The 27,639-nt window shown below is 37.5% G+C and overlaps 1 protein-coding gene across 1 annotated transcript in view; it reads right to left on the bottom strand.

Annotated features, from left to right (window-relative positions):
- The window catches only part of LOC117794582 (contactin-associated protein-like 3), a 202,694-nt gene that overhangs the window by 66,711 nt on the left and 108,344 nt on the right, over nucleotides 1-27,639 (bottom strand). Inside the window, exons 9-11 of the mRNA XM_071602719.1 lie at nucleotides 23,515-23,661; nucleotides 9,107-9,278; nucleotides 72-178 (exon numbers count right to left, since the gene is read on the bottom strand). Coding sequence (XP_071458820.1) covers nucleotides 72-178; nucleotides 9,107-9,278; nucleotides 23,515-23,661 — 426 coding nt within the window. The remainder of the gene's footprint in view (nucleotides 1-71; nucleotides 179-9,106; nucleotides 9,279-23,514; nucleotides 23,662-27,639) is intronic.

The following is a 27,639-nucleotide window of genomic DNA, read 5'->3' as shown; positions in this document are numbered from 1 at the left end:
AAACACATATGCACAAAAGAATGAATGGGATATAAGAACAGAAAGGAGAGCCAGTGGGTTGTGTGGCTTACAGGAATGGCAGGTGGCTCCCACGTAGCCAGTGTGAGTGCAGTCGCAGGAGAAGGTGTCCCAGGACTGGGAACATTCACCCCCGTGTTCACAATAGCTGGGCAAACACCTAAAGAAGGACAGACAGACACACTGCTGTTTCCCACATTCAGTCATAATAAAATGTGCATGCACAGGGAAAGATGAAGGACAATAGTCAACGGAAACATTTCAACAGGACCAAAGACTGTGGAGTTTGTCCTCAAGGTCACTTGACACAACCACAAGTTCCTAAGTGCAGTAGATTCTCATGCATTTGTGACAGATACATTTTCAACACTTTGTTTTTTATCAGAAAAACTGTTTGCTTCTTATAAAAACATAAGATTGATTTCATACATAATCAGGATATAAATTGCCTGCAACAACCATAGACAGACACACATTTTCCCACACCCTTGTGATGTGACACTGCAGATCTTTCCATCCATGGCATAGCCTGCATCTCTACCTTGAATGTAAGTTGGGCATGTGATCAAATTTAACCAAAGAGACATTTTAACAACACAATATTTAGTAATTTAATGCAAAAAGAACAGGTTTCTTTTGTAAATCTCAAATATACTTCTGGTATGTATACAACGAAGTTTTTTTTCCTAAAAGCACAACAATCTGATACATGTGTTATTTTCTAACTTGCCTGCATTTCCCCAAAGGTCCATTGGCTTTAATTCTTTATATCCATCATGATTTTTATGTATACAAATTTGCATAGATAAATACAGCCTTGTTCACAAATCTGAAGCAGTTTATAAGATCATGATTTATTCTTATTCCCTCTTCACTCCAGTTCATTGTTCAAATTGTTTCCACACAACTGCTAGCAAATAGACTGAAATTCATCATATCATGATATTTAGGAAAAACAGAAAACTAAAACTAAAACATTGAACAACCATCTTTAGAAAGATACAAAGTCACGAAATTTCCCCTCTTGACCATACACACAAAAATATAAAGGGTGAGAGTCCCAAAGCAGGACTAAATTAAGCAAAAAAACTGATAAGATCCTAAAACTGTATTAGGAATGAGAAATTCACAGCAATAGTAAAATGTTTGCTTATAAGAAGACAATATAGGGCTGGACAGGGATGTAGTTAAGTGGTAGAGAACTTGCATAACATGCACAAGACCTGAATTCAATCCCCAATACATTAAAAATATAATAATAAGGGCTGGGGTTGTGGCTCAGTGGCAGAGCACTTGCCTACCATGTGTGAGGCACTGGGTTCGATTCTCAGCACCACATAAAAATAAATAAAGGCCTACCAACAACTAATAAAATATTTAAAAAATAATAATAACAACAACACAGTAAAGTATGAGCACTTGGAAGTGCACAGAAAAGCAGGTAGCTCCTATTCTGTCCCAATGTTCTCTGTTGCTCCAGGGACCAATTTGGAAATTAAAAAAACGCAAAAAAAAAGTAAAATAAACACCATCAAGTGAAAAGTAGAAAACCCAAAAGATAAAAGGCATAGCTGTCTATTTTACTTTCTTTCCCCCTCTAACACTGCACAAATTATACTTCCAGATGCTGAAATTCTTATAGATGTCACCAAGCATTATCTTCTAATCTTTGGTTTTCCTTGAAAAAAAAAAAAGGGAAAATCTTCAATGTCAATAAAAATAGGAAACAGGCAAATTTGTTTTTACTTTAAGAAAGAAATATGTATTTGATTTTGAGAGTCTACTGGGATAATGCTTATTTGTAAATTCTGACAGTGTTCAAAACAGATTGTTAATCTTAAAGTGATCGATGTTGAGAATACACTGATAATCAGTTTATACCAGTGAAGGTCACATTTATATTATGAGATTCATACAAAAGCCTGTTCAGCTTACTTTACAGAGTGAATGCTGAAGATGGGATACCCATACCTTGAAAGTCAGCAGGTCAATTACATAGCAGTGGAAGGAAACAGAACAAAATATAGCAGAGATACCAAAAGCCAGACATTTCATACCAAACATTAAAAAACCTGAACTAGTTCTAGTCTGGTTTAGCTGTTCTCTATAGTTCTGACATTATTCCTTCTATATGGATTATACAAGTGGTATCAATGCTAAGCCCAGGATGTTAACTAGAGAGCTACAGCTTCGGGCAGGAGCTCTGGTCTCCATATCCCTCAGCTCTAGCTTTGCAACACTTATGTGCTTCCTGAGATGGCAGACCCACAGTAGAACCAGCAAGGTGCTGCTAGCCAGGATGGTGGAGTGGCCATTCTTCATAGCGTAGATGTGGTAAGTGGTGGTGAACTTCCCAGACCTGGCATGACAATTCCTTTTCAGCCCCAGTGTTGGGAGCTTGTAAGGGGGAGGCTGAGGGCATCCTGTATCTGAGGCCTGGTCTTTATGGTTCTCCCTTGAGGAACAGAGTGCCTCACTCTAATACCACCATCCTGATCTTTTATGGCTCGTCAGAAATATCCCTGAGCAGGACTCTGAAAATGGTGGATGAGGAAGAAGGTTGAAGGAGTGAACTCCCTTGTCTATAATGTGAAGGACAAGACTGTGACTCTGAAGAATGGTGTCCAGGTCCAGGTGAGGCCCATAACTCATTTCCTCATGGAGTTTAAACTATGAGCACAGAACACAAAAGCCTCAACTGTTTGCAAAAGTTACAAAACTGCCAATTCTCCTCTTGAGCTTGATGTCTGCTTCTTCCAAGGAGTAGAAACTTTGGGATACCTCTGTCAAAGTTAATCCTGCTTTGTCATGTGGGACACTGACACTAGAATGAAACCCAATTTCTTACAAGAGGACACATATGAACACTGACAAGAGGCCTTCCAGATTTCAAGGGAAAGAAGCCAGATTCAGTGTTAAGGGTTGGAAGGTACACTTCACAGGAGAAAACAGTGATGTCTCTTCATCCACAGGGCTGGGGGGTAGACCAACCTGCTTACCTCTACCACCAACACCAGGCCCTCTGAAGCTCTTACTTCAGTGGCTGCAGTTAATGGCCTCCTCCAGGCCTGAGGGCTTCTCCCATAACCCCAGTCCCTACATTCCTGGCTAGATCGTGAGTCCACAGAGAGGACCAGATATCAGATACAATGAGAAAAATCCAACATGTCAGTGTATCCCACCACATTGGGTGTGTGCCTATGTGAGAGCCTGAACATGCATATGCTGGAATGTTAGTGTGCCCAAGTTATATGTGCCTGTGTGCCGATTGTAAGAGTATACCAGTGTGTGTAAGTGTGCTTGAGTGTGTGCCTGTGTGTGCCCTTGTGTGAATGTACCTGCACATGAGTATGCATAAATACATCTGTGAGAGTGTGTAGGTACATCTATGAGTATCTTATCTAACTTGAATATAGTTCACTGCCAAAGATCTGGGGTTCATGGGGAGCCGTGTGCTCAGCACCCTGGCACTGTTTACACAGCAGTGAGGAAATATCAGTCTGCTCCAAGAACAGTCAGAGTCCATGAGAAGGTACCTCATGGCTCCTCCAAACACTGCAAGGGCCTGAACATGTATAGATTCCAAGAAGATGTCAACCAGAGTTGATATAGAAAAGGGGAACAAGGATTCAGATACTTCTTTATACTTTCATGTTTCAAAAATTGTTAGGAGACCAGGGTTTTTAGCCTGGTGGAGAGCTGATTCTGGCAGTCAGTTAAATTATCCAGCATATATTTACAGGACTTGAAGTGGGAGACAGTGTATAGATTTGCTCATAGCAGCTGCTATGGTTGGAACATGTCCCCCAAAAGTTCATGGGTTGGAAACTTTATCCTCAAATTTACATGTTGGCTACAGTTAGAGTAGCTGGAGGTGAGGCTTTGGGAGGTAATTACAGTTAGACAATGTCCTTAGGGTGGGTCCACCATGATGGCATTAATGGCTTTATAAGAAGAGGAAGAGAGACCAGAGGTGAAACACTTGCTGTCTCACCATGTGCTGATGCAGCAAGAAGTCCCTCACTAGATGCAACTGTCCCATCTTGGACATCCAAGCCTCCAGAACAGTGAGCTAAATAAACCTCTATTCTTTTATTTTATTTATTTATTTTTAAATTTTGAGACAGGGTCTTGCTAAATTGCTTGGGCTTTGCTAAGTTGTGGAGACTGACCTTGAACTTGTGATCCTCCTGCCTCAGCCTCCTGAGTCACTGGAATTACAGGTATGTACCACCACACTCAGCTAAACCCCTATTTTTTGTAAAAAACCCAGGCTGTGGTATTCAGTTCTAACAACAGAAAATTTTAAGAAGAAAAGACACTCAAAATTAAGAGGAAAAATTCAGTTCACCACCAATGAGCCATTTCGTGAATAGGCAGAGAGAGGTCTTGTTTGCAAATGACTGGGTAGAAGCAGGATCATCTTCTCTCAAATGATAAGCTAAAAAATACATCTATGCTTTTAGGTGAAAACTCCTGTAGGTGACACGTCTCAGTCTCTTCTCAACTTTAAGGTTGTTTGCTTCTGTAGTCCTCCCACTATATCAAGATTTAATAGCTGAACCTCTGGGTCCTGCCCCTCCTAATATCCTGCTTCTCCCACATCATCATTCTACTGAATGGCACTAGCCTTTAACCAGCTCTCTATGTGGGATTAGCCTTGACTGTTCCCTTGCCATTACCCCAAAGGCTTGCAGCAAGTCAACTTGTGATTCTGCTCTCCAAAGAGTTTGTAAATCATTCATATTTTCTGGTTCCCTAGTTTATCTTATCCTTATTTTTCACTTGAGAGAAGTTGCAGAAGCATCTTACCAGGTTTCCTGGCCTCCAATCATACACTGTCTCTCTGTTTTCTGCACCCAGGTCATGTGTCAAGACTCTGTGCTCAAAGTCTTGCTTATATACACACACACACACACACACACACACACAAGTGACTTCTTAACTTCAAGTCCTTTAGCAATTTCCCAGGGCATCTCAGATGAATATTTAAGCCTTCAAGTTAGCACCCAGGCCTCTAGCCTGATGTATCCCATGACTGGAGAGGTAGCCCCATCTCCAACACCCACTGATCTCCTCAACACAGAACTTCTACACCAGCCATCCACACAGGGGTCAGACTCCCCCTAGCACTGGGGACTTGGACAAGGCTGTTACTTCTACTGCCTGCCTCCAACTGAATTGACTTACCTACCTTCTGCCCCATTCAGGCATCTCTTCCTTTTCCTTGAACAGCATGTCTTGACCCAACAGAAATGAGACAGCTCTCCACATAGTGCCAGAGAACCTCCCACTCCCCACCAACTTTCATTTCATCCTATTTACTACAGAATGGATTGGCATAATTTTCTATAAAGGGAAAAATACTAAATATTGTAGGCCTGTAGGCCACATAGTCTCTGCCAAAACCACACAGCTCTGCAATTATTAGGAGAAAGTGAATATAGACATTATGCAAATGAACTGGTATGGCTGTGTCTCAATTAAACATTATTAACAAAAGCAAGCAGCAGTCCCTGGACCCTGGTATGTCAATTCCTAAGCTGTATCAAGGCACAACTTCTTCAGGGTGCTGGTAGCTCAAACATTGCACTTCAGAACCCATGGGGGTGGCCTGACTAGGGCAGAGTCAGGCCCCTTTACCATCAATTTGAAAAAACAAAACAGTTCATTGTTTTCCTTTCTGGTATTTTCAAACTCTGTACATTCCACACTTTTTAATAGTTTGAAAATTATTGTTAAAGGAATAAATAATATTATATTTCACCTTAAAGTGTTCTGGAACACAATTTTTTAAAAAGTAATAAAGAACTCTAAGTTTGTAGTAATTTTCAATTTTTTGTTTAAAAATAAAATGTACAATATGTGCTATTGGAGTTGGCATGGAGAAGATGAATACTCAGCCTGAGACAATGCAGATGGGAAGAGGTGGCAATGATGGTCCCACCGACAGATAAGAAAAAACACTGTGACCAGAGTTAGAGGAAATTGAAATCCTAATATCCAAAACACAATTGGTATAATATACAATTTCCCATTTCCACTACTATCATCCTTGAAGCCTATTATGGTTCAAATATGGAATGTCCCCAAAATTTCATGTATAGGAAGCATGGTCCCTAATACAGCAAGGTTCAGAGGTGGGGCTTTTAGGCAATGATTAGGGCTCTGCTCTCATCACTGGATTAACCCACTGATATCTGAATGGACTGAATGGAGTGAGACCTAGCTGGAGGAAGTAGGTCACTGGGAACATGACCTTGCACAATATATATCCTGGGACTCTTCCCTTCTCTCTCCCTCTGTCTCAGCATGTGCTCAGCAGCTTTCTTCTGCCCTGATCTTCCACCGCGATGTTCTGCCTTACCTCAGGGTCAGAGCAACAGAGTTGGCCAACCATGGACCAAGATCTCTAATATCATGAGAACAAATAAATTTTTCTTCCTCTTTGTGGGTAGGAAAGCTAACACAAAGTTAACACACTTGCATGCCAAAGCAACTGGCCATTTTCCCCATAAAGCATCTCTTGGAACCACCAGAAGACAGATCACTCCATGTAGATGCATCCTGATTTGGCTCAGAAAGGGTATTTACGTTCCTGTCAGATTATAAACATCTTTTCATAATCTTTTTTTGTCATTTGAGCCAGGAATAGTCCATATATCAGTAATTATTAATTCCTTTGCCAGATGGATATGTTATAAAATCCCCTGATTATTATGACTGTATATGAGCAAATATGAATGTTCTTGGCAGGCAGAGAAGTGGTCTGGGTAGATGTTTTGGTGCAGTGCAGAGGGCTGGTGCAAGCCTGGGGTTGGGGATGTTTGTTTTGTCCTGTTTTTAAACGAATCTATTTTTTATGGTGTATTGGACATGTAGTTAATAGGTATGGCCTAAAGAATAAGAGAAAAACCAATGTTTTTCTTATTAGAATGAGGGCATATTTTTAGACATTAAACCATCAGAACCATAAAAACTTACAATTAGTGACAATATTACCATACAAAGTACTCTTGGCTATTTTCATAACAACTTAATAGCCATTAACTCAATTTTTACTTAAAGAAGATTCTCTAATATTCTAGAAATCTCTAAAGAAAGGTACATACATACGTATACACTTCTAAGGACTTTTAAGTGTGATATGGAAAAATCTTCCCATTTTGGTGACATTTATACATATGCTCATGTATACTCATAAATATATATACATATATTATATCAGGTATTAAACCCAGGAATGCTTAACCATTGAGCCACATCCCCAGCCCCAACTTTTAATTTTTTTTTTTTGAGGCATAGTCTAAGTTGCTCAGAGCCTCACTAACTTTAAATTTTTGATCCTCCTGCCTCAGCCTCCTGAGCCACTGGGATTACAGGTGTGCATCACCGTGCCTGGCTCAGATTCTTTACATAAGACAAATATTGAGAATTCACCACACTTTATAAGGTAATTCTGGCTATACTAAAACAACTTCCTGTGAGTTCCACAATTATACTGATAACTTAGGCAACTGCCAGTGAAATATAACTTCCAATCTTTGACCTCTAGCCCACTGGACAGTTGTCACCCTGGGTAGGAGCTCTATCCTAAAGATACCAATGTCAGTGTTATTTTATGTCTTTACAACAATAGCGGATGTTGTTGTTTCTGTTCATTTAATTCTCTTCTTAATTATTGTCCATCATTGCCAGAATATTTATATGTTGAACAAGGAAATGCACTTCATAAAATCCATGCTCTGTAGCAATCCTTGGACTAATAAAGTAAGTGACATGGATTCTTAAAGGAAATCAGCACCCCATGATTTGATGTCTGGATCCTCTCCTGACTTGGGCACCAGAGCTGGCTGCAGTTACTCCTTATGAATGATGGCAGTTTCTTTGCCATCTCCCCCACACCCCAAGAAAACTATATTCTGAAAATCAGGATTGTAGGTTTCTGACTAAAATTATTTGTCTCTTTGATTTCACTACAAAAGAATAAACTGTGAACATGACAACATAAACATTTGCATTTAAAAAATATGAGAAAATATTTCACATACTGGAGAAATATGGTCTTTATGAACACATTGCCAAATTGCAATTGTGACTTAAAGTTTATTGGCTATGACATGAAATTTCAATTAGTGATAAATTTAGAGTAAACTTCTTGTACAAAGTATTTTACATAGCTATTTCAAGAGATTCAGAGGCATGGATGTGGAAAGATTTAAGGAATTTGTTTATGTATTCAATATAAACCTTTTGCACACCCTGCTTCAGAAAAGGCATTAAACTGGGTATATCTGGTACAGGAAAAAAAAATTTAGTCTATATGGCTAAGCTTATCCTTTTAGCCAAAATGATTTAAAAGTTAGATAATATGGTAAAGAAGAAAACTTGAATAAAATTACAATGCTTAACAATTTTATTATACTATAGTGATAAACCTTTGCTTTTCTTATCATCTTCATTGAACTACTGCAGTGCTTAGCTCTGGGGCAACTGGGGAATCTCTTTCTTTATTTTGCTTACAACATTGCTAAAATTCCCTGAAGCATCAACCTTTCTTGAAACAAGATTTACTTCTCATTTTCCCTATAGAAAAGGGAGCTAACCACATATGACTTTGATTTACTGGCCCTCACTGATACACTATCTTTTTAGAATAGTCTAATCTGTTTTCTGTAATGGGACAATTTTTAAGAATATCTATTCTTGTCAGTATTTATTCACATCAGTGATTACAAGCATCAGTAATACTCTGTAAGACTTTAAGTGATTTACAGGTATATGAAAGGAAAATCCATGAGTGTATCTTCCAAGACAACACTGTTTGAAAGGAACAACTGTTTAAAACCAAAGATGTTGTTCTCTTATTTTCAATGTGTTACAGTTTGGATCTTAAATATTCCCTAAAGGTCTAAGTGTTGAAGACTCAATCCCTAGCCAGTGGAAGGTTGTGGAATCTTTAAGAGGTAAGCCTGCTGTCATGAAAGACATGAAAAAAGTGTGTTTTTACAGTTGTGCCTGTTTTTAATTAAAAGAAAGAAAAAAAAACTGAAACAGGTGTGCTATAATGATCTAGGATGGCCCCTACCTGTCTGTGATGCCACAGGAGTCTATCTGAAGGTCGCTGAAGTTTCCCAGCGCCCCCTGCTGTATTGAGATGGGATCCACCACTGTGCTGCCAATGGAGATAAGCTTCAGGCAGCCCTGAAACCCTCCCAGGGGATTTTCACATTGAGAGCCAGAGCTGTTGTCAGGATAGCCTGAAAACAGAGACAAAGACAGGAGAAAATCAACAACTGTAACAAAGCTATTTCACAGTATTTATTGTATAAAGACTGTTGCTTCCCTGTTTACAGGCACCTGAGGATTAGACTTCCTAAACTACCTGGAAAGGTCACAGATAAGAGGATGAAAGTGGGGTAACAAGAAGAAAAGCTGTAAATAAAGAGAGAGCATGAAAATAATCATTAGAGTCAAGCTTACGGGAAGACAAGAGGAAGAAAAAATGTACAATCCTGCAAATAGTTATTGCACTTTTGATTTAAGTAAAGCAACATGAGAAAACAATACTTGTAGCATAATACTAGACCATATAAACTAAAAGACATGTGACAGTAGTACCAGAAGAAAATTATAGGCATATCAATACTGGCTAAGTTTAAAATGTTTGAAAAGTAATTTTAAATTGAATATTTACATAAATATGCTGAACTTGCCTAAATATTAAGTTAAATATCTACTCTAATGTACATTTGCACATGTATACATACACATATTTTAATATTTTATAATTTTGGTCATATAAATCTAACTTCTCCCATCTCTTGAATGAGGCACTTTAGTCAAACATCTTTCAACATTATTTTTCAACACTAATGAACAAAAATTAACAAGTATTTTTACAATGATATGGCACTGCAAATAAGAGAAAAATTAGCATTTATAATAGTCCATTTATAAAGGGCAATATTAACAATTAAATTTTACAAGTCCTGCCATCCCCACCATTAATCAGTTTTCTGTAAGTTACAAACTGCATTTCCTATATAGTAGTTTTATCTCACACCTAGATTTCTCTAGATGACTGTTATGGTTTTGATATGAGGTGTCCCTCAGAAGCTCATGTGAGACAATGCAAGAAAGCTTAGAGGTATAATGATTGGGTTATGAAAGTCTTAATCTAATGTGTGTATTAATCCTCTAATACAGATTAACTTCATGGTGACTGTAAATTGGTAGGGTGTAGCTGGAGGACACGGTTCCAGGGGGCGTGCTTATTTTTTTCCAGGGGGCATGCATATTTTGTCTGTGGTGAAGGCAGTTTCTCTCTCTCTGCTTCCAGGTGGCATGTCCTCAGCTGCTTTCCTCTGCCACATCTTTCTGCCATGATGTTTCACTTCCCTCCAGCCCAGACCAACTGAGCTAGTCATCAATGGTCTGAAACCAAAATAAACTTTTCCTCCTCTGAAATAGTTCTTGTCAGGTCTTTTGGTAACAACAGTGAAAAAGCTGATTAAAACAATGACAATGATCTTATAACAATGATGAGCAAGGGCATCTCTTTGAAATCCAAATCAAAGCAAGAAGAGTCCAGAGCATATCCTTCAGCCCATATGCAGACAGCAAGCACTTGAGTATTTTCTCACCCTCTATTCAGTTTCCCGTCTCAAACAGTCTCAGGTTTTTAGATTTGCATACTGCAAGATAAGCAATAAAAAAGAGGGAAGTAAAAGAAAAGGAAAGAGGATGCAGTACCTGTAAAGAGCTTTTGTAATAGGTAACTCTTTGAGAAAGTGGACACTGCACAATACAGCCCAGTCCTCCACCCATAGTGCCTTTTCAGGACTGAGGTGGGCCCTCCCCAGGGTCTTAAGGGATCCTACAAGCTTCCAGTGACAGCCCTCTTAGGGGCTACCCAGCATCCAATGATGCAGTGGAGAGATACGGTGCCTGAACTCCTTGGCTCATCTGGGACATCCCCAAGGAGCATTGCTGCTGAGTCTCCCTGAAGTCTTCTGAGTGTTCTGTTGTAACAGCATTACTGCAGCTCAGCTTTGTCCCTCATCCACCTCCAGTGGCTCTCTCAACTTTCCAAAGGTTGTTCCAAATTAATTCTCCCCACTAAGCCACCTGTGTAAGAATCTCCCACAGAGTCAACTTTCTGGGGAGCCCAATCTAGAACAAAGAAAAATAAAATTTCAAAGCATTTATTGAATCCAATACTTAATTTTCATATGCAAATGTGAAAATTACACAGCATTTAAAAAAGACTGCTGTAAACCCTAAAAATTATAAATTTTATGAGAAGTATAATTGAAAACAGTAATAAAATAGTGGAGAACATTTATTTATTCTTTGCTTTAAAAATTATTTTTCATTTTTATTATTCCCAGAACTGTTTTTAAACTTTGTAGATATGTTAATATTAATTAATTATCATCTTTTTTTGCTACATGTTTTCCAATGATTTAGATATTAAAGAGTTCTAATGCTGATATTTATAACCTGATTTTTAAGACTAGTTTACTTTTTCAATTGAAAAATTTGTTATTTGACAGGTAACTTGTGAATTAATGTAAGGAAATGACAGGGCTGGGTGTTGCAGAGTACTTGCCTAGCACATGTGAGGCACTGGGTTAGATCCTCAGCACCACATAAAAGTAAATAAGTACAATAAAGATAATGTATCCATCTACAACTAAAAATATATTTTAAAAAGAAATGACAATAACCTGCATATACAATAATTCAAAATATTTTCACTAAGTACCAAGTAGAACAGTTTCCAATCTTTTTACCAAAATCTCCTTTATCATTCAAAGACTGCCCCAAACTTAGATTTTTAATCAAGAAATTTAAAGCTGCCAATCAGAGCTTCCAATTAGCATAAGATGACCAGGTTAAATCCTTATAATGTGAATAAAAATAACTTGAAAGCTTTAACCTTTACTTTTTTGGGGGGTGGGGGTACCTGGAATTGAACCCAGGAGCACTTAACCACTAAGCCACATCCCCAGCCCTTTTTCTATACTTTTTAATTAGAGATAGGGTCTCACTGAGTTGCTTAAGGCTTTGCTAAATTGCTGAGGCTGGCTTTAAAATTGTGATCCTCCTGCCTCAGCCTCTGGAGCCACTGGGATTACAGGCATGCACCACCGCACCCCACTGTAACCTACATGCACCCCACTTTAACCTATAAGTTCTAACTGAGGGAATCAGCTGGTCTTAGGAAGGAAATTATAGGTTATAGGTCCACATGCCAAATATCATCCACAAAGCACTGGAACAAAATGAGTAAAAAGTATCATACTTGAAGTGAGAACAAAGTATCATATAAAATATATGGTCTTATATCTTCAAGGGAATAATTCCCAATTTCTATGGGCATACAATGTAGCAAGGGGTACAGAATTAGATAGGATTCACTAACCCATAAAGGAGAAAAAAGGAAGGACAATGGGAGGAATAAAAAGTCCTGTGCCCTGGGATAAAATGGGAAGGGTATTTGGAGCCTTCATGAATCAGATGGCATCCAGGCCAGACCAGGAACATGAGTGGATGTCTGCACATGTTGGGGAAGAATCTTCAAGGCTGGAGAGAACAAAATGAACCAAGCCACTGACCCACAGACCTACTATTCAAAAGAAAGCAGAGTGTTTATACTGGGTAAAGGGATGCAGTCTAATAAGAGATGTATAAAACAGAGAAAGGAACACTTCCTTCAATGAAAGGGAAAGTACCTTCCCCAGTGGAGACACTCTGTGCACTCTGTGGAGGTCACATAGCTGAGGATCACTATGCAGGTCACCCGGAATCCCAAGGCTCTAGATACCTGGCATCAAATCCATGGGCAAGAATATTCCTTCATGTAAACTGTCTCTTCTCCAAAAATTAAAACAATAACACAAACAAACAAAACAAAACTCAAAAGTATAAGAATCAGAGTGAGCTTTGACCCCTGGTGCTTCACTGGTGTTCTAGCTGTCACACTAGGGAGACAGGGTCTGCTTTGTTATTCACACTGGTTCATTACTACCAGGCATCCAGCATATCATGTCCTAATACAGCTCCCCTCAAAAGCAGTAAACACCACACAAAACATAAATTTACTAAAATAAAAAGAAGCATCAAATTAAGGATCTATTATAACACTACGACACTAACTTAGCATATTTTAACCCTTTTGTGACCCATTTACAGAATATGTGCACTCTATAATGTGCACTCTATAATGCTCTGGAATCCTTACAAATATTACATTAGATTGCTGTTTTAGTCAGCTTTTCAACTGCTGTGACTAAATGATCCAACCAGAACAAGTGTAGAGGAGAAAAAGTTTATTTGAGGGCTCACAGTTTCAGAGGTTTTAGTCCATAGAAGGCTGGCTCCATTCCTTGGGGCTTAAGTTAAGACAACATCATGGTGGAAAAGTGTGACAGAGGGAAGTGGCTCACATGATGATTACAAAGTAAAAAAAGAATGACTCCACTGGCCAGATACAAATATATACTCCCAACCATGCCCCAATTCTCACCTCCTCCAGTCACACCCTAACATTTCAGTTACCATTCAATTAATCCCTAACAGGGGATTAATTTACTGATTGAGTTAAGACCCTTACAACCCCATCATTTCTCCTCTGAACTTTCTTGCATTGTCTTACACATGAGCTTTTGGGGGAACAACACATCTAAACCATAATAACTGTTCTTCTTGATACAAAGTCTTGAAACAGCAAATTTACATATTATTCTATCAAAAAAGGCCTACAATCAAACTCCTCCCCTGATTCTCAGACTACTTTGATATTTTTTCCCCTCTGAACATAACCAACTAAAAGCTGGAGACAAAAAGATTAAGACACATAATAATGGAAACTTTTTATGAAACAAGCAAGAAGCCTTAAGAAACTATGTCGGACTGGGGATGTGGCTCAAGCGGTAGCGCACTCGCCTGGCATGCGTGCTGCCCGGGTTCGATCCTCAGCACCACATACAAAAATGTTGTGTCCGCCGAAAAACTAAAAAATAAATATTAAAAAAAAATTCTCTCTCTCTCTCTCTCTTAAAAAAAAAAAAAAAAAAAAAAAACTACGTCATCACACTAATACTCTAAACTTTGCTACAAACCCTCATTTGGTGTTACGGAGTGAACTGATCAATATAATCAATAAGTCATAGATATAGGTTACAGGTATAAGGCAAGATAGAATAGATAATCAATAAGTAACAGACACAAAGACTACAGGAATAAGGTAAGATAACATAGATAAGCAATAGTAAGACATAAATTCATCAGGAATAAGCCTAAGTAATAGTACAAAAATCATGTAACTATAAAACATAGGATTTATGTCAGAGGATAAGTCAGTGTGTCAGTATAGTTATAAATAAATATAAGCAAGTAGGTTAATATAGATAAGGTTAGATTAACATAGCAACTTGATCTTATAGCCTTGCATAGGATAAAAGACATAGGGTTTATAGATATTAGTAAAATGACAGGTGAAAATGTGTGTGTGGGACATAAGATAACTATAGTTTTAAGTAGGCATCAAATAAGTTAGTAGTACTGTGTAAAACAATTGCTCTAGTAGAGACTCATTAGTCACTTGCAATAATTCCCGCCTTACTGGGATTATGGGAATAGGGTCACTGTAGTCATTTGAGTAAAAAAAAAAGTGACTATAGAAATTCCATCTTAGTTTCTTTGTTACTGTTCCTATGAAGAGAGAACTGCATGAACCCATTTTTAGGCAATAGAAACTAAAGCTGTTTTCTTATTTAAAAATTTATTTTTCTGTACCTTGTACCCCACAAATTGTACCCTACTCAGGATGCAGTGGTGGTCATGGTGAGCTACATCCTTGGTTTGAATGCCCTTGTGGGTCTACATGACTTTGAGATTGTCACCCCACCAACCCCTGTCCAAATTCCGGATGTGACTGTCTAGCACCTGCTTGAACCCGGGACTGTGGTCAACTGAACTGCAAAGCTAATGCTTTTTTTTTTTTAAGATTCTTTTTACCGCTTGCTTGCTGACTGGAAAATTCCAGTACTGCCTGGAGCCCAAAGGCCCACTTATTAATATTTTAATTTCTGCATTTGGCTAGCTTACATGATGATAAGCAAGCCACTGAGTTATGGTTTTTGTGTTTATATTCTCCTTAGATGGATCAGGAAGCTGCTTTCCTCTCACAGAGCTTGAGTCTCTACTGTGCATGACAGTCCCTGGTCAGGTAAATAAGGCTCTCTTTTGATTTGAAATTCGAACTTAGAGTGCTTTCTGGAGTGGCTCCCCATAATATTTGTTCACCAAGTTATAGGCGTTTTATAAAGTACTCAAGTAATTAACAGTTCATAAAAATAGGGGGAAATTTTTAGGTGGAAACAAAACTGACACCAACTCATTCTTTGGTAGTCTTCTAAAATGCCATGCCCACACAGAGGAACATTTGCTCACACAGAGAGATATCCGCACAGGGTGCCTTGGGTACCTGGAGCACAGAGATACTGCCAGACACCTGCTCTAGGTAGACCAAGGAGCCAAGAGGGGGCTTTTTGTGTCACACATAGATGTCCTCCAGCACCTGCTATAGTCCGTGCCTTAGCTCTGTGAAGGGCTTCTGCACTGTGTCTTTCAGCTGCATTTCATTCTTTAGTTTTGAGACATCCTCTGTGATTACTTGCTCTAGTTTCTAGAAAATAAAAAACCGCAATCTTTTATGTGGGGAAAAAACATCCTGTCTGTCTCACGATATCCAGAAATTTATGGATACACTAGACAACACCAGTTCAAGTTGCTTCCTGATGGTGCCACTGACATAATCCTGACTCACAAGAGAAACAAAGCAAGCCTTGAATGATGACTCCAACTCATCCACCAAGAATTGTTAGAGTTTTTCAGAGTGCCAGGCGCTGCCTGAAGAAGCCAGGTCTGGCCTAGGAGTCCCCATGGGAGTGACCCGGTCCCCAGTGGGTACCCTGAGAACACATTGCCCAGGAGAGCCACCCTATCTGCAATCACTATTTGATCTTTAAAATCAAATTGGGCAAATAATTTTATGAAGTAAAGATTTTAACCACTATACACAGGTATTTTTTCTTTCGTTTCTATTTGTTCTTTTGTCTTCAGATCACTGATGCATTTTCAAAGAACAGTATATTAAAATTCAGCCTCTTCTTATTCCAGCACAATATGTGCTGGCTTTCTACCTAAGGATTTTCATAAAATGCACATAGTTGATTTTCACTTTTCTCACATTGGCTGAGACTTTCAAAAATGCTGTGCATCTTGACAAATATAACTGAAAACAAGCCAAGACCTGCATCTGGTTTAAAACAATTGACAGGCAACATGTAATCTTAAATTAACCTCAAAAAAACTTTGATATTTCAAATTTAATGTTACATCAAAAATATTCATTAAACTCCAAAGCCTTTCTTTATGCTTATTTTATGTGCCAATGCATTTATTTTATTTTTTTTCAATGCATTTATTTTAATTTGTAAAAGAATTTCTGAAGGGTTGGATGCATTTGGAAGAAACTTGATATATCAGTATAGAGGTGTCTTCTACTTAGAGTAACTTATTAGGAGCATTAGGAGAAGTAATAGAAACATTTCTTTATTGCTTATTTTTAGTTATACAGATAGTAGAATTAATTTTGATATAAATATACAAGCATGGAATATATCTTATTCTAATTAGTTCCCCATTTTTATGGATGTACATGATGCTGGGATTGACTATGGTTATTAATGTAAAGACAAAGGAAAAATATTTTGGATTATTTCCACTGTCTGTCCTTTTCTTATCCCTATCCCCTTTCCTTCATTCTCCTTTGTATAATCAACTGAATTTCTATTTTTCCCCTCTCCCCTTATTTGAGTTAGCTTCCACATATCAGAGAAAACATCTCTTGGAACAGGCTTATTTCACATAGCATGATAGTTTCCAGATCTATCCACTTCCTTGCTGATGTCATAAAGTCATTCTTCTTTATGGATGAGTAATACTCCATTGTATATATACTAATGGAGTATATATATGCCTAGGTTGGTTCCACAGCTTAACTATTGTGAATTAACCTGCTATAAACATTGATGTATCTGTGTCACTGTAGTATGATGATTTAACTGGGGTCAAATGGTGGTTCCATTCCAAGTTTTTTGAGTAATCTCCATACTACTTTCCAGAGTGGTTGCACCAATTTGCAGTGCCACCAGCAAGCAATTTATGAGTATACTGTTTCCCCCATCCTTGCCAACTTTTATTGTTATTTGTAATCTTGATGACTGACATTTTGACTTGAGTGAGATTATGTCAGTAATTTTAATATGTATTTATCTAATTGCTAGAGATATTGGACAGTTTTTCATATATTTGTTAGCCATTTGGACCTCTTTTGAGAAGTGTCAGTTCAGTTCATTTGCCCATTTATTTATTAGGTTATTCGTGTGGTTTCTTGTTTGTTTTTGGAGCTAAGTTTTTTGAATTATTTATATATCCTGGAGATTAACTCTAAGATGCAAGTAGCAAAGATTTTCTCCCATTCTGTAGGTTCTCTCCTCATATTCTTGATTGTTTCTTTTGCTGTGAAGAAGCTTTTTAATATAATTCCATCCCATTTGTTGATTCTTGATTTTACTTCTTGTACTTTTAGGAATCTTGTTGAGGAAGTCACTTCCTAAGATGACATGATGGAGAATTTTTCTTTTTCTACTTTTTCTTCTAAAAGGCACAAGGTCTCTGGTATAATGCCTAGGTCCTTGATCCACTTTGAGTTTTGTATATGGTGAGAGATAGGGACCTAATTTCATTTTGTTACATATGGATTTCCAGTTTTCCCAACACCATTTGTTGAAGAGGCTATCTTTTCTCCAGTTTATGTTTATGGAGTCCTTGTGTAGTATGAGATAACTGTATTTATGTGGGTTTGTCTCTGTATCTTCTATTCTGTACCATTGGTGTTTATATCTCTTTTGGTGCCAATACCATGTCATTTTTGTTACTGTAGCTCTGAAGTATAATTTAAGGTCTGATATTGTGGTGCCTCCTGCCTTACTTTTCTTACTGAGGATTGTTTTGGCTATTCTGGGACTCTTATTTTTTTCAGATGAATTTCATGACTGCTTTTTCTATTTTTATGAAGAACATCTTTAGAATTTTGATGGGAACTTCATAGGCAATGGCAATATTAAGTCAAATATTTTTGCATAATCACTAACATTATTCAGCATTAAAAGAGAATAAAATCATGGCTTTTGCAGGTAAATGGATGAAGCTGCAGAATATGATGCTAAGTGAAATTAGCCAATATCCCAAAACCAAATGCTGAATGATTCCTCTGATTTAAGGATGCTGATCCATAATATGCTCTGGGGGTGGGGGAGGAGATGGATGGGAGGATTAAATAAACTCTAAATAGGGAAAAGGGAAAAAGGGAAGGGAGGGAGCATGGAGGTAAGAAAGATGGTGGAATGTGATGGTCATCATTATCCCTAAGTACATGTAAGAAGACAAGAAGAATGTGACTCTACTTTGTGTACAACAAGAGATATGAAAAATTGTGCTTTATATGTGTAATATGAATTGTAATGTATTATGTTGACATATATAACAAATCAAAATTATAAAAAAGAATCACTAGTATTTCTTTTCTGCTTATTTCCCTTTTATATAGATCATAGACCTCAAACTATTCCAAAATAAAATGTGGTATATTTTTCTTTTAGGAATAAAATTAAACCACGTCCAATAATTATAATAAACATTTCTTAATGTAGAATTTTAAAGAAGAAGAAGGTCAAGCCACTAGGTATATGGCTCACTAGTCACAACAGAGAGAGAAGTAGAAAAGGAAGGGAAATTGAGATTCAAAGCCAGCAAAAGCCAGGAATGTTCCATTTCTTCATGCAGAAGGTTTCTCCTAAGCCCATACAAAAGGTAAAATGGATGAGGTTTCTTCATTAGGCACCTCATTTGAGATTAAAGGTGTAAATAGGGAAGTGGATGCTTACTGTACAAATAATAAAATGTATCTTCCACTATTGAGGAGCGTCATCATGATTAAGTTCCTGTGAGGAACACAAGAGGACCTGATACTTTATGCCACTGTACCAGAAAGAGGTCAGCAGAGTGAGACTTTGTTACAGAGTGGTCCCCTCATGTTTCACACATGGTGGGTTTGGCACCTTTGAACATAATTTAGTATTCCCAACTCTGTGGTAAAAAATCTGTTAATTAATAGTACAAAGATCCTGTAGCAGGGAATTTTTAACTTTTAGTCACCCCCAATAGCAGGCACCAAAAATACAATATGCTATGGAGAAACAGCTATTTGAAGAACACTTCACACACACACACACACACACACACACACACACACATCCTTAGGCTGAGAAAAAGATAATTAAATCAGAGTTCTAATGTGAGAAATAAAAAATACTGCTATTCGTTATGGTTTTGATATGAGGTGGCCTCAAACACTCATCTGTGAGACAATATAAGAATGTTCTAAGTGAAATGATAGAGAGTTACAACCTAATTAATGGATTCATCCACTAATATGGACCAACTAGGTGGTAGGCAAGTAGGATGTTGGTTAGAGGAAGTAGGTCACCGGGGGCATGACTTTGGGGTTTATATTTTGTCCCTAGTAAGTACAGCTCTCTGTTTCCTGACTACTGTGAGCTGCTTTCCTCTGTCATGGCTTTCTACTATGAGGTTCTGCCTCAACTTGGGTCCAGAGGTATGGAGTCAGTTGACCATGACTGAACCTCTGAAACCAGGAGCCAGAATAAAACTTTTTCCTCCTTTAAGTTATTCTGGCAAGGTCTTTTAGTCACAGCAACACAAAGTTGACTAAAACACTGTTGAGTAGGTGAATCTCTCTCACAAGAAGAAAGCTGCATACTGAGACATCCAGACCAAAATATAGCAGATAACATAGCAAATAGTTCCATGCCACCAGAAGGTCTTGGTTTATGTTGCTGTCCTTTCATAATTACTCATATCATCCCTCTCATTCTCTAAAGTGTCCTGGTTTGGACAATAAATTTACTGTCACCCTAACTATAATAGCAAGGCACACATATATGCTTTTAGGGTGAAGTACTAACAAAATTTGGTTGACTATAGCTATAACATAATTGGGAATAAGGGGTTAAGCTTACATTAGGAAATAAAGGGGAAGAGAACTGGTTGTAGAGTGTCTCAGATCACAGGATATTGATTTCTTTGAAGAATCAATGTCATTAACTGACTTCCACTTAGTGGACCCAGGAACACTTTATTAGCCCAGTTGTTGTGACAGTGTGTGAACTGGGTGAAGTAAATTTCCTTGTTCAGTGTCAAACATATTCTGGCACCAATGGACACTAATTAAAAAGAGAATTAAATGAACAGAAACACTGACACCAACTACTCTTGTGATTGCCTAAAATAACCCTAATTCTGGGGTTGTCAGGGTGGAGTTCCTCTCAAGATGAAGCTGAGTGGCCCCAGAACAAACCTGGAACACCCATGCATTAAAGTTCTGAGTATAATATATCTACTAAAAGCCAGAACTCCATATCTATTCATCCTACATTTTCTCTACTGGGTTTCCTGGGAGTACAAATAATAGATACCTTTTTAATCTAAAAAAAATTAGCAAACTGATATGTTTGAGTATTTATTTGCATGTGTGTTTTTACCTGATGAAAGCAGTACTTCAGTTTGCTAAATATTATATATTTTTTCTTCAGGGGAAAAAAAAAGATACATTTACATTGGCATAATATCTATAGAGGACTAAGTCTGAATTAGTGTCTAAAATTGTACTGTGGGAATTAGCTGGTTATTTACAGCCATGCATATAGAGGTCACTCTATATTTATACATTTCTTAGGAATAAAGTGCTGGGATCGCAAATTCTGAAAATATTTTTGCAACTAAGTGCCAATTTGCAATTATAACAGAAAGACTGTTAAGTCATAATGAAGAAAAGTTATCAAGCTCCCCTCCCTGTTAGGATGTTTATAATCTGTAATTTCGCTCATCTTAGGGAAACAGTTTCTCATTGGAAACTATATTAGCAAGAAATTTTTTGTGTCTAACAATAAAATTTTATGAAAATGCACAAGAAAGGCCTGTTTTAACTCCAGATCTCTAGGGTCCTGTCGAATATATTGGAGGAACCAAAAGCTAGGTCTGTGTGCACAACTTATGTGAGTTCTAATGAATGCAACTTAACAACCAGTACATGTCACTTAAACTGCAGTATGTCACTTCTGCTTCACTGAACTAACTCTACATTTGAGCACCATAATATGGTACATAAAGAAAATTTTAAAAATCACTGGTAAGATGATTCTTAGCAACTGTACAAGAATTATTAATATTTTTTTTAAAAAATAGTAAATATGGAAACAATCAAAACATGTATCAATAGTAAAAAGAGACAGTGGAATAGATAAGTAAACTATGATAAAATATTCATTGAAAACCATGCAGCAGTAAAAATTAATTAAGTTTGCCAATTCACATATACATGGCTGGATCTCAGAAAGTAATGAAGAAGAATAAAAGGAAGTCATGGAAGAATGCACAGTCTTACCCTATGTATTAAGTTAAAAGTGGACCAGCACAAAATAAAATACTACTTAAAATTACTTACATAGATGATAAACCTACGAAGTGCAAGATAATAACTCCCTGGGAGATGAGTTTGAAGGAAGTAAGAGAAGCTTCAAAAATACTATAATGTTGCATTCTATAGGCTTTTAAGAAATATTAGTAATGCTGTATAAATGTGTGAATGTGGTCTATTTCCCAGTAACAATTCATATCACATCAGTGTGTAAATATTTATGGAAAGTACTTATGCTCATGGCTCTGTGTATTGCATATTCTGAATATGTGTTAAAATATGAAAGATGATTCTGTGATCTGAAAGCATTTTTCTCCAGTGTACTTTATTTTGTATCATTAAACAATACAGCCAGGATTTTGTTTCCTATCCCTTTTAGTGCTTCAGAATCTTTTACCCTTTGAATTATAGTTCTTGTATAAATTCTCATTTTGGTATTGAAGGAATTTGTTTCTCTGCAGAGCTATAAAATCTTTCATAAATAGCAAACATCTTGTAAAACCCTCTCAGGATCAGAAATGTACCATATTTAGCAAACAAGAAAAGTACACAGTCCAATGTTTAAGGGTGTTGACACTATTTTACCTCTTGCAGTCATGGTTGCTCTAGGAAACTTGAAAGATTAAACAACTGGATTCATGGTTTGTGTTTCCATTGTCAATTCTTAGAGAGGGTTTTATATTTTCTTTTTTGGGCTGGAAAGCTATCTCCATCATGATTCCAATCTTATTTTAGAAAGGAACAACTATAAAATGCAAAACAGGAATAATATCAAGAAAGGCATTAAGCCAAGGTTAGACATAACTCTTACTATTGACAGGTCCAAGCATCTAGTGGCAAAAATTTTTCACTTGACTACCCCAGGGATAGAGATTCATTACCCTCAGAGGCACTATCTTGCTGGCTGAAGGGATCCTGGATGAACTAAATCGAAGACCCATCCAGCAAGCAAATGCTCCATTTACTGGAGCCCAGAGGATATGGCCTGGTGTTATCTTGGTAAAATGCATTGCTAAACAAGAGTAGAAAAATTAATAGACAATATCTTGCTCTATTGTACATAATAGTGCCCTTCCATATAGATGGCTTCTTAAACTCTAAAGTACTGAAGACCACCTGGGATCTTGGTCACATGCAGATCATGATGCAGAAGGTGAGGGGCAATGAGTCAGCATTTCCAGCAAGCTTTCAGGTGTTGCTGAAGAAACATTCCAGGGAGAGGAGGAGCCAGCAGTCAGAATAAAGCAACTATGCAGTAATAATGTTGACAAATGAAATCAAAACGAAAGGTTGTAACAGCCTTTGGGGATTAGGGAAATTCCTTGTGATAAGGGTTAGAAATAGACAACAAGGATGCTCCACATTGTCTTCACATTAAAATCACCTGAAGGGCATTTAAAAAACCTGTGGCTCAGGACACAAGATTAGTTAACTCAGCACCAGCATGTTTTTTTAGTTGTTGATGGACCTATTATTTTATTTATTTATATGTGGTGCTGAGAATGGAACCCAGTGCCTCACATATGCTAGGCAAGTGCTCTACCACTGTGGCATGACCCCAGCCCTGCACCAGCATTTTTGAAGCTTTCCAGTAGATTGCCACGTGCAGCTGTAGTTGAGAACAACTCCCAAGAGGAAGCTCTATTTAAAATCAATCACATTAGTGCACATTTAAATAAGATCAATGAGTAGACTTGCATTTTAGGCTACAATTTATTGTCTTTGTCCATCAAAATTCCCAACTATCACTGAAAGAGAAAAATCATTCTAAAATATCAGTTTTCATTTAGCAATACCAGTCACCTTGGAATGTGGAAGACACAAAGAAGGTTTGATTAATATATCCTGTGCCTTTTACTTACCCCCAAAATAATAGGTATTAGCAGAATGAATCTGCCCATGCAGGGAATGGGCAGCAGAGGATACATCATTGTCCACCTTCAGGCTCAAATGATTCCCATTAGCAGATAAGGACACAGAATGCCACTGACCATCATTTAATCCATCACCTGGAGGTAAACAAAGTGGGTTATAAGGGACCCCAGTACAGGACCAGTGCCTGAAAACAGCAGATGCAGACAATGGCAAGTCTGCTTGTCAAAGACCACCACATCCCACCTCAAGTGCCCTGGGTTGTTTTTCTGTGTGAGATCTCAAAGGGAGACAGGGAAAGGCTGAGGAATGATTTGAGCTTTGGTAGGAGATCCTGAGAAGGTGATTAGGTGAGCCTGTAGCCTGCTCAAGAGGAAGGGATTGTCCATGTCAGCTTGGACAGCGGCTTGTTGAGTTGGGTTAGGGATTCGAGGGAGACTTTGTCTCTGGTTGGCCGGTTATGGACTGGTTTGTCTGGTTCTTATTATGTTCTAACAAAAAATATTCTGTTCATTTGGGAATATTATGGTTTATATACCCATTGCCAGCACTGTTTTTCACTTTCTCATCACTCTTTAAGTCAGATAAGTATGGGGGAAGGGGGAGAAAAAGAAATCAGAATAAAAGGGATAAAGACACAGAGCAGACAGTCCTGCATTCTACACCAGGAGACAGGAGTACTTTCTTCTATCTAGGGCTTTTGTGGAATACATTTTCCACAACTGACCTTGAACTATCCTGTGATGAGAAAACATTTCCAATGACAGAACACAGGGCATATTTTAGTCTCATCTAGTTAAATAATATCTTTAGCTATTGAGAAGTACAGATATTATCCAAGATTTCAAATTAAAAATGTTTCTTACATGCATGTATTGTTAATTTTTATAATCTTAGTAGACAATTTAAACAAAATGATATGCTCAGGTATAATAAACAAATCAAACATTCACAAAAATACTAATTTAGGCACTAATTAGGCACAGATATTCATAAAAATAAAATGTAAAGCTAAAAAAGCATTACATTAAAATGTATGTGGTATATGTGGATGTGTTTAAGTTTTATATAAACATGCAAAAAAAGTTGGCAGATATATTCTTTTTTTGTTGTTACCAGAGATTGAACCTGGGGGCACTGAACCACAGAGCAACATCCCCAGCCCTTTTTTAAAAATATTTTATTTTGAGACAGATTCTTGTTAAGTTGCTTACAGCCTTGATAAGTTACCGAGGATGGCTTTGAAACTGCAATCCTCCTTCCTCAGCCTCCCAAGCTTCTGGGATTACAGGCCTGGGCTACCACATCTGGCAGCTGGCAGAAGTATTCTTAAAAATTACATATTTGGATGAGAAAACTATGTTTTCATTTTATGTCATTTTTACATTTTCTCTTTTCCAAATTTGCTACAGTATATTCACCTATAACTATAGTTTTATTTTTTAAATACAAATATTAGTTCTTGCTCAAGCAGTCTCTTGCATCCTAAAATGAACTATCTAATCTTCTTTAAGATGATGAAACAGAGGGTGGTGGAGTCATGGACTGGCAACCAACTGAGCATGATGGAATTATCTCCTGCTGGCTCCATTACAAGGCTTTATGATGAAAATTCACACTGGCGTGTGGGAGATGAATCAGTGAACAGCAAGCATCCCAGGACATTGCCCAGTGCAATTTTTATTAGCTTCCACTAGAGTATTTTGTGGCAGCAATCAACCCATGTGTCAGTGACTAACAAACTAAGGTTCATCTGTCTGTGGCTCCAAGCAGCAGATCTTCATCCATTCTGTGGCACGTGATCTTTTCACCTAAGACCAAGTATGAATGCATGGCCTGCAGTTCTTCATGGCTTAGAGAAGAAAATACTTGGCAGAGTTTTGCTATGGCTCTTAAAGCTCCTACTGCAAAGTGTCAATGTCACTTCCACTTAGAATCCATTTACCAAAATGTGTCACTTGACCAAGTCTGACATTAATGGACAAGAGGTTACTTCAGGGGGCAGATGCACACTTCCCTGAAGGGAAGAGTGATTAATTGAGATCTTTAGGAATTGTCTTGTAGAAATAAGAAGATCCCAGAGAAAAAGTTTAATTCACTTAAAAACAACAAATTAGTGAATGCTTGATTTCTAGGATGCTACGAAACCTGCTTGAGTCTAATCTTATCACCTGAGGGAGGTCCCATAGTTAACTAATGTATCTAATAAATTATAAAGGTACAGACTAGTCACAGCTTTTTAAGGATAAAAATCAACCTGCAGGAATCAAAAGTCATTTTGTAGCCCAGTGGAGATGTAATCTCCAAATAAAATGTGGTCTTTCTTCCTGCTGAAGTTCAGTCTTACATATAATTATTATATTTTAGTATTCCTTGCCCAAATGAGCACATAAATCCAACTCCTGCAAATGCTCTAGAAACCAGCTTTTTCCTTCTCCTTGATCTCCCACTAGTGACTTGGTTTTGGGGACTCATAATTCTCTTATGTAGGTCATGTTTCTAACATGACCCCAAAAGTCATAGATCCTGCTCTAGAAAGTGAGAACATCTGTAAACAAGAAGATAGAGGATTTTGCTAAGATGCTAAAACATATTTGATGAAATTAACTCTGAAACAGAATTCTGAAAGAAATTCCATAATCCTAGAACTAGGAGAACAAACCAAAATGGGGGGGGGGTGCTCTTGTGGTCTTTCCATGTAACGATTCTAACTTAAAAATTGTGGTATGGTATGTGCAAGGCCCTGGGTTCACAGTCTCTGACACCCCACACACAGAAAAAAAAAAAAAAAAAGAAAGAAAAGAAAAAGGGTTCTGGCTAACAAAAAAAAGTTCAATTAATGTGTGTGTGTGTATGTGTGTGTGTATACATATATACATATGGGGGTAACCTATATCTCCATGTAAAAAATATAAACAGTTCCAGCTACTATTGCATACAGATTGTAATGCTAAACAAACCAGGATTCGGGTCACTAACTGAATTAATGCTCTCAGTTCAGCTCACAAGGAAATTCAGTATGCTGGTGGTCAATAATTTTTGGTTTATAAAAAGAAAGAAAAATTTTATTTTCACTCCCAGCTTTTCAGACCCTAAGCAAAATATCCCTTCCATATTCAACATTCATGGAGTGACATATTCTCAGCTCCATCTGAGTTTAAACCATCATTAATTCTCATATGCAAAATGGTCCCTAATGTTCAAAGATGATATTCTCTACAAGTTATAGGAGTTTTACTCCAAAACATGTAGCCTCTACCCAAGGTAGCTGCTCTGACAGAAGGGGAAAAAATATAACTTAAATTATAGACACTCCTCAAATTACTATGGAATTACCTCCCAATAAACCCATCTTAAGTTGAAAATATCACAGCCAAAAATTCTTTTAACAAACCTAATTAACCTACAAAACATCATAACTTACACTGGCCTATGTTAAGCATGCTAAGAACATACTTTAGCTTATACTTGAAAAAAATAAGATAAAACCCATTTTTATAATAAAGTGTTGAATATCTCATTTAATTTATCAAATGCCTGTATCCAAAAAACCCACTGGCCTCACAGAACACTGCACAGTGTTGGTTGTTGGCCTCTGTGGTAACAAGACTCCCTAGGTAACATGGCTGGCTGCTGTTGCCAGCACTGAGAGAGCATCTGCCATATACCTGACTGGCAAGGGAGGTCAAAATTATAAGTTCAAAGCATGATTTCTACGAAATGAATATGGGTTTTTCACCACTGTAAAGTTGAAAAATATTATGTCAAACTATTCTAAGTCCCAGACTGTCTGTATTTTGATAATCAGAGAGTGTGTGGGTGTGAAAGACAGTTAAAAGAGATCCAACCATTTTCTCAAGACTATCTAGGATCAGGCTAATGTTTTCTAGTGTTTCAAGTTTACCTCTGATTGCCAACCCTCAAATTAAGATAATAAAAGTCACAGTTTAAACTCTGTAACAACTACACTTTCATGTAAACAGACTTATGTCACATTGACTCACCCATGAGCAACGTAGAGTTTCCCATTTAAAAAGGAAAATAGAATCTGTAGTTAGTTCTACTGAGATTATGAATATCTCATTGTTTCAATGTTTTATTCATTCAAAAATGAC

Source organism: Marmota flaviventris, chromosome 16 (assembly GCF_047511675.1).
Source record: "Marmota flaviventris isolate mMarFla1 chromosome 16, mMarFla1.hap1, whole genome shotgun sequence".
NCBI classification, from domain to species: domain Eukaryota; kingdom Metazoa; phylum Chordata; class Mammalia; order Rodentia; family Sciuridae; genus Marmota; species Marmota flaviventris.
This window is presented reverse-complemented; position numbering and strand designations above follow the sequence as displayed.